The sequence below is a fragment of the Galeopterus variegatus genome, unplaced genomic scaffold (genome assembly GCF_000696425.1).
Source record: "Galeopterus variegatus unplaced genomic scaffold, G_variegatus-3.0.2 Scaffold4231, whole genome shotgun sequence".
Taxonomy (NCBI): Eukaryota; Metazoa; Chordata; class Mammalia; order Dermoptera; family Cynocephalidae; genus Galeopterus; species Galeopterus variegatus.
In genome coordinates, this window is record NW_007730342.1 from 87538 (window position 1) to 95655 (window position 8118).

Sequence of the window (8118 nt, forward strand, 5' to 3'; positions counted from 1 at the left end):
AATGCATACTGTGGGCAGAGCCAGGGTAGCAAGCTTGGAGAATCACTACAAAGAAAATTGCAGTGATTATAAACGCAATACAGGTTACCTTCTCAAAAGGCATACGACAAATAAGAATGTAAAGATGAAAGCCACCTAACTGTTATCTCGTCTCTGTTAACATTTTGGTATATTTTACCCCAGACATTTTTCTCTGTGCTTGCACCTCCATGCACACCCAGTTCATTTTTCAATTGGAATCGTAGTCAATTGAGCAGTTACATAGCTGCAGCAGTCAAAATTTACAAATGTAATATGCAAAAAGCATAATTTCTCTGAATTTTTACAATTTATTTCAACTCATGTCAGCTGAATGGGGGAAGGAGGATCCTTAAATTTGCCACTTCCAGGTAATAAGGTTTTTGCTGGTTTATTATAGTCCTTATTTTGTCAATATTCCGTTAATTACAAGTGCAAACTTTCACTAAGAGCTGCTTTTGCCCTCTCATGGGGTCTCCTTTCCCCTCAACCGTCCCTCCTTAGATTGGCCTGTAGGGGAGATGCTTGCCTAAGTTAATTACAAGTGCAAACTTCCACTAAGAGCTGCTTTTGCCCTCTCACGGGGTCTCCTTTCCCCTCAACCGTCCCTCCTTAGATTGGCCTGTAGGGGAGATGCTTGCCTACTCTCCTGGTGCTGGAGGTGAGGGGTTTTTGGTCTTATACTGTCCTCTGGGTTCTTGCTGTCTTTGTTTCCACCTGGCACTAGTGTCTTGTGCCCATGGGTTCTGAGTTGTGCCTTCTGGTTGGGTCTCCTGGGACATTACCTGGCAACTGCTGCAGGTAACCTGGGCCCCTCCATTTGCCTCTAGTTGTGAGGCAGGCCTTCAACACTTTGCTGGTTTTGACATCTCAGCACTAGTACTAGCAGCATTTCCCACTCCTCTTTCTTGTTACAATGGCTCTGTTGTTACCCATAAGGGGCACCATGGACCAAGAAAGTTATGAATGCATGTTTTTGGCTTTTTAAAAACTTTTTATTTGGAAATTATTTCAAACACAGAAAATTTGCAAGAATAGTACTAAGAACACCCATCTATCTTTTCATATGCCTTTTGCCCTACTTGCCCTATCATATATGTGTACGCTCTATCTGCACACTTTCATCCCTCCTGAGCCATTTGGAAGTTGCCTACATGAAGGTGCTTGCTGCTTTTCCCTGGATTTCCTAGTTTTGTTTTGTTTAAGAACCCGTGGTTCTTATTCTATTTTTTAAATTTAAGGTATCACAAATGATAACGTCTGTTCCCTGCACTCCTATGGTAGCCAGCTCTCCCCTCTCTTAATCTGCATACATGTCTCTTAATGCCAGGGTGCTGCCTGCTATTGAATGAATGGCTCACCTAAGAAGCTTCCCCACATCTAGTCTTGTGGAGAAGAGACCAATTTGGTTCTGATTCAGTTCCAAATGTGCAAATTCCAATAATACAGGGCCGACGGGCACAGGTCTGCTCAGTTTGACAAAACCCCGGACAAGGGAAGATTGCTAGATTTTATGCCTGGACTCTGGTTATGAATCTGGATTTTTTTTCATCTCCTATATCCAATCTATTAGAATGTCCAGTTGAATCTGTCTCTTAAACATCTCTCACATTGTCCCTTCCTTTTGATTCCTCTGCCACTACCCTAATTCAAGCCTCTGATATCTCTTGCCTGAACAGGTTGCCTTCTACCTGGTTTCTCTGTTTTCATTCTTGCTCAACTACAATCCATTTTCTGCATAGCAAGTGTCTATATTTTTATTGTATCAAGTCACCCCTCTGCTTAAAAGGTATTAGTATCCTCCTTTTATATGCAGGAAAAAAATTTCCAAATTCCTTACCAGGACTCTCTCAGTGCCCTGCCTGATCTGGCCCCAACTTCGCTCCATCTTGACCCAGTCTGCTGTCTACCTCCTCACCCTGAAGCCTTTGCCTGTGCTCTTCCATTTGCCTGAAAGAACTTTCTGGTCTTCTTCTGGCTCTTTACATGGCTGGCTCTTCGTTATCCTTCAGGTCTCAGCTTCAATGTTACTTTCTCAGAGTCTGTCTGTGACCGCTATCCACTGAGATATCTTTCTTGTCTCCCTCTAATCCTCTTTCACAGTGATCTACTTTTCTCATAATAGCTCTTACCACAACTGGGAACTTTTAAAAATGGACTTTCTTGCATATTTATGATCTATTTCCCCCACTAGACTGGAAGATCCAAAGGGTTACTGTCTTGTGCCTGTATTGCTATTGCTATTTTAACACGGTTGTATCTGCAGCACTGAGCATCATGCCTGGCACATAGTAAATTCTCAATGATCTGTTCAATGAATGAATATGTAAAAAAACACTTAAATAAAATGTCAACCTGATTAAAACAATTTTTGGCACAGGAATGTACTTCTCTTTCTTCTCTGTATGTCATCCAGGCATGTGAAATTAGCATGTATGTTTGCTTGTATGTTTATTTGTTCACACATGTGTACTATGTGTTAAGAGAAAAAAACCTTATTCATTATTCATGTTTGTGCTTTTCTTCTTCTTGTGGTTCTTTTTCTTTTCTTCTTTTCATTTTCTACAGTTTTCTCTTGATAAAAATGTTTGTTTTCCTATATTTACTTTAAAAAATCTGTAACATGTTCACATTTGAATCAAATCACACTAATTTCCTTTCAACCTCCAATAGCCATATTGTGAAGTTATTGCTACTTTGGCTTTCTTTTACACTTTAGACATTTCATTCATTCATTCATTTTTCATTTAAAAAAATCTACTATGTAACAGGCACTGTTTTAGCTGCTGGGGGTACAGATGAATAAAATAAAATCTTTGCCCTCAAATAGTTTACAGTGTGAATGTCATGAGTTAAATGTGAGTGGAGCTCAGGAGAAGAGGAGAAAAACTGCTTGGGAGAGTCGGGGTGGCAGGCGGACAACTTGATGAGTGGGCATTTGTTAGAGGGTGAGGAGGAGTGGATGGAATTTTGGGTGACTGGATGGGATCTGTGGGATTGACAAGGATCCTGTTAGCCCATTGTTTCTCAGTCTGCTTCATTGTCTAGGTGAGGATCCCAGTGTTTTACCTTCCACTATTCTTCTGTCTAAAGGGAAGGAGGAAGGCTGGTGTGAGTTTAGAGAGCAGTTGTACTCTCTTAGCCTCAGGACTGCTGTGAAGAAAGAGCCTGGATGTTCCAGGGAGGCGGGGTCAGAGAAGTCAAGAAACCTTTGTCAATCCATGATGTCTCAGTGTACTAGGGTAGCTTAACTGAGAACCACTGGTCTTCATCCAATGTCACCTAAAGACTGAGTATGATTTATAATGATTTTTCTGCAATGAAGACAGTCCTTGAAACTAACAGTGATGGAGCTATGTTGAAAACTCAGGGAAATCGTGCTCAATAAGTGGTGGAAGTCAGAGGCAGGAAGACATAAAATACCTGGTACTCGAGTGTGATTGTGGAAGACTTTATAGGTGGGCAAATAATTTTTTTATATTTAGGAAGTTTGGGAAAGTTAAGTCAAATGTAGCTCCACAGTGCAAAGTAATGAGAGTAGATACTGGTATATTGCAGAAAAATGGAGATTTTATAGAGAGAGGCAACCTGGGGATTTGGTATAATTAGAGCAGGTGAATTGGGAGGGTGAGAAGGAGGAATTAAAGAAGTTTCTTTGTCCTTTACATTCTAATATTAATAATCATTATATAGTCTTTTGGCGATAGTAGCTCTGTAATTTCTTTGTAAGTGCTTGACTTTGAGCACAAGATGCTAGCATGTTTTTGTGCATAAGTCCACCATCATATTTATGATATTATCTGATTGAATGCACATGTCTTATAACTTGATCTTGTTTATGTTGAATTTATATCATATGCCAAAAGTTCCCAAGAGAAGCTATGGCTTGATTTAGAAATTCTGCCAATTTGAAAAATCTGTTTTTAGTTACTGATTTCTTTTACAGTCTTGCTGAAACTGAAAAGACTCTTGAAGAAACCAAGAACAGATCGGCCATATCCCTTTTGGCTGCAGAGGAGGAAATAAATCAGCTAAAAAAGCAGTAAGGAAAAAATGACAGGATTATTGCAGCCTGCTGATTAATCGTTGAATTTAGCTTTTTGGGTGCTCCTTTACAATATGAAAGAATCTGTTCACAATCAAAGAGAAAAGGCAACAATATTTTTTATTAATGTTTTATATCTTTGTCTTGCTACAAAAAATTATCTAGCTACCATAGAAAATTTCCAAAGTACATCATATAGTATAAAGGAATATAAAATCCCTCTCATAATTTCAGAGCTAGTTACTATTACCATTTGACATTCTTTCCAATTAATATATTAAAAACAGAGTTGAGACTACAGAATAAGATACACAATGTCGCTTGACATTGTTTTCCTCTAACATCACTAAGGAAAAAATATAGCAAAACTTAGTTTTAAACAAATATTTAAATATTCCATCATTTGGGCATTTCCCTAATATTGAATATTTACTCGGATATTAATTTTCAGCATTGGAAATAAAATTGGGATAATTTTTGTGGAAAATCTAAGTTTAAATTTCAAATTTTTCCCTAAAGATAAATTTCTAGAAAGGGAAAATACACACTGATGCTTTAATGTTGTATCTTCTTTGATCTTAATTTTGATTCCCCCACTCCCAAAAGAGAACGTTGGAGGTGTATTATATGTATGTACATGTGTATATATACACATATGTACACATACATGCACACACACAAACATGCCTTTTGATGATCACACATATTCCAATTGTTCTGATTTCTTCAGGATCATCCATGAATCTTAGCTTGGAGCACTGTTCTATTTTGCATGTCTGTCTTCCCCTCATCATCATTATAATCTCTTATTTCCTATTTTGCAGACCTTCTCAGATTCATTGATCATGTTACTCATTGGTTTCCTATAGCACTGATTCCCTTCTTTGCTGTTTCTAGCGCGGCTTCTAATTCTACTACATGTTTAGCTTCTACATCCTTCTTAATCTTACCTCTTCTCTTTTCATCTTACACCATTGTCATTTTCATCCTGGCATGTTCTCCTCCTATGACTTTCACTTCTGTTTTATGGTGGCCATGCCTCTTTATATCTTAAGGAGGACGCCAATTTTATTTCTAAAGTTTTTTTGGTTTGTTTCTGTGCTATATTATTTTCATAAGTTCACACTTCTAGCTAGTCTCGTGGGTGTTATTCAATTTCTATTGTCGTTTCCCCCCCATTCCATCCATTTAGAGAATTGAAGACCTAATGAGGGTAGGAGATTATATCTTAAAACAGCTTCTGGACTAGGTTTTGGAAGTCAAATGTTTTCAGAGTTTTGTGCACTTAAGATCAGTTTAGTGTGGAATGGTATGAATATACCAGTAGGTACACTCTTCTTTTGCCAGAGGATCTTCATGAAGATCCTTACTTTAGGAACGTTTTCCCATGCAAGCTGCAGACTTGGAGTGGCACCCTGACCCTGACAATTCTGCTCTTTGCTAATTTGTGTGTTTCATGTGTATTTCCATCATAGTTTTCTAATGCAGTAATGGCATGCTAAGTAGAGTAACCTCTGTTGCCAAGCATGCCAATTGTTGCTTATTACCTTTCCTTCCTTCCTCTCTCTCCTCTCTTCTTTTACCTCTCTTATTCTCTCTCTCCTCCCTTCCATCTCTCTCTTTCCCTCTCTTCCTCTCTCTCTCCCTCCCTCCATATCTTTCTCTCTTCCTCTCCTTCTCTCTCTGCTATTTAGGCTTAAATCTCTTCAAGCCCAGGAGGATGCCCGCCACAGAAACTCAGGCCACAGGAGCTCAGACCCTAGGCGCTCAGAGCATCGGAGCTCGGAGCATCGAAGCTCGGAGTCGCGGAGCGTCCAGCCTCGGAGCTCGCTCAAGAAGAGCATTGACCCGCGGAAATCCGAAGTGACATCCGACTATGAGAAACAGCTCCAAAATCTGAAGGACGAGATAGCGTTGTCTTCCGGAAGGTCTGACAAACTCTCACAGATCTTTTCATTTCAGCTCTTTTTGCTGAATTAGTGGTAAAAATCCTGGCTTGGGGGGAAAAAAGTTAAACAACAGCCTGAACCAGAACCTCATCAGTATGGGAAGGCTTTGAATTGTAAAGTGATTGTTTTCTTTAACTGTACCCTTCCAGAGAGAGTGAGAAAACACTTCCTGGATGTTTTGGGCTGAGAGATAGGGGGTAGGAAAGTTCTTTGGCTGAAACCAGACTTGTGTGGGCATCTAATGCCAGAGGTGGTACCCATGTTGAAAGAATAATCCATAATGTGAGGGTCCGTTTCTTTGAGGCCTAGGAGACCTCTCTCCAGTGATGATGGTTTGTTTTACTTTAGATTATTTCCTTTGTTTTGATAGCGTGTATAGGTTAAGTGTTCTTGTGAAATCCCTTTTTCCTGATGGACAGATGTTAAGACAATGTTAAGTAAGGACAAAGTAGGATGTTTCTCTTTGGAGTCTCCGCATTTCTCTATTTTTTCTAACACCCATCCCCCAGCCCTTCAACGTGCCCTGATCCAGGCTATAAAAGTCATCTCCCCTCCTGTCCCCATTTCTCTAAATGTCACTGTAGTCTTTCAGTGTTGGGAATCACTCTGACAGTGTGGTGTTGGTACTAACTTGTATTGGCTCCCAAGAACTGATTCTGTGCCCTTCTGCTGCCGTGGGAGTATCTGCACCATGGGAATTGGCAAACACTATAAAGGAGGGCTCCCCCCTGTGACCCCGTCGTCGAGTCTGCTTATCAGCACACCACTGCACTGAGTTTAACACTACCTTTTGTCCCATAGTTTCTCCTATAAAACTTCTTTTTCGGGGACCCATTTTCTTTGGGCTAGCTAGTCTGATAATTTACTTCATACTTAGTAGTAACAATATGCTTTTCACTGATGTACTGCTTACAATTTACCAAGTACATCCTAATGTATTAGCTCACCTGATCTTCCAACCCCCACCCCCACCCTGAAATAGGGCAAAAATTATTCATGTGAAAACTGAGGCTCTGAAGATGAGAAATAATGGCAAATATAATAAAGGTCCCACTGATGTGATATGGTGGAGCTGGGATGAGAACAGAGATCTTCTTTCTCGTTGCTTGGTGTTCATCCATTTTATATCACAAGGCTCTTCTGAAGTGCTTGTGTGATGTGCTAGTATCCCAAGGTCAGGGTAAGAAGTACCCAAATCTGCCTTCTTTAACTCTGGCTTTTGCTAGCTGGGTTACTCTGGGACAGTCCTATTAACTTTTAGGAGCTTCAAGTTTCTCATCTGTAAATTGGCCAAACATCAAACCTCGCCTCCCAGGGTTGTTTGCAGGATACACAGAGGAGCTGAATGAAAGTGCTTTATAAATCCTAACTCACTATGCAAAGTCGGAGTACTGTTTCTTGCTTGTGGTCATATTTGAGGCCCCCCGGAGACACAACGTATTCATTCAGGGCTAGTGGGGAAGTCATCCTGGGTATCATTTGCAGTTTATGTGGGGAGGAGAACCAGAGTGCAGGAACAGCAGAGAGAGGTGAATCGAAGTATTTCCCCGGCTGCTTCTCGCTCACCAGCAGGTCCTCCAAAAGCCGATCTCCTAGTCCCACCCGTCGCAGCCGCAGCCGCAGCCGGAGCCGGAGCCGGAGCCGCAGCCGCAGCCGCAGCCGCAGCCGGCCCTCCAGCCCCTCCACCACAGTCGCGAAGGTCAGGAGCCCGTCCCCTCATCGCTCCAAGCTGTCCAACGTGGCGCGCAAGGCTGCCCTCCTGTCCCGGTTCAGCGACGCCTATTCCCGGGCCCGGCCGGACGCGCAGTGCCTGCTGCGGCGCTGCATAGACAAAGTCGAGACCGTGCAGAAGATCATCTACATCGCCACCGTGGTATGTGACGCGCCTGCCGCGGGGCTGCAGACGTCCTGGGGCGGCGGGGAGACAGCGGCTAGCAGAGGGAATGGTCCGGTTTAAAACAGACTGGTAGAGCCTGAGGTCACTGAAGGGGGAACACCGCAGTCTCCCCATTTACCCGCTTCCCTCTCCTTCCTTCCTTCCTTCCTTCCTTCCTTCCTTCCTTCCTTCCTTCCTTCCTTCCTTCCTTCCTTCCTTCCTTCCTTCCT

General features: G+C 41.9%; 1 protein-coding gene across 1 annotated transcript in view; it reads left to right on the forward strand.

The window, feature by feature from the left end:
- Positions 1 to 8118, forward strand: part of SPATA18 (spermatogenesis associated 18) — a 38796-nt gene that overhangs the window by 18641 nt on the left and 12037 nt on the right. The window contains exons 5-7 of the mRNA XM_008587046.1: positions 3965 to 4060; positions 5758 to 5976; positions 7522 to 7885. Coding sequence (XP_008585268.1) covers positions 3965 to 4060; positions 5758 to 5976; positions 7522 to 7885 — 679 coding nt within the window. The remainder of the gene's footprint in view (positions 1 to 3964; positions 4061 to 5757; positions 5977 to 7521; positions 7886 to 8118) is intronic.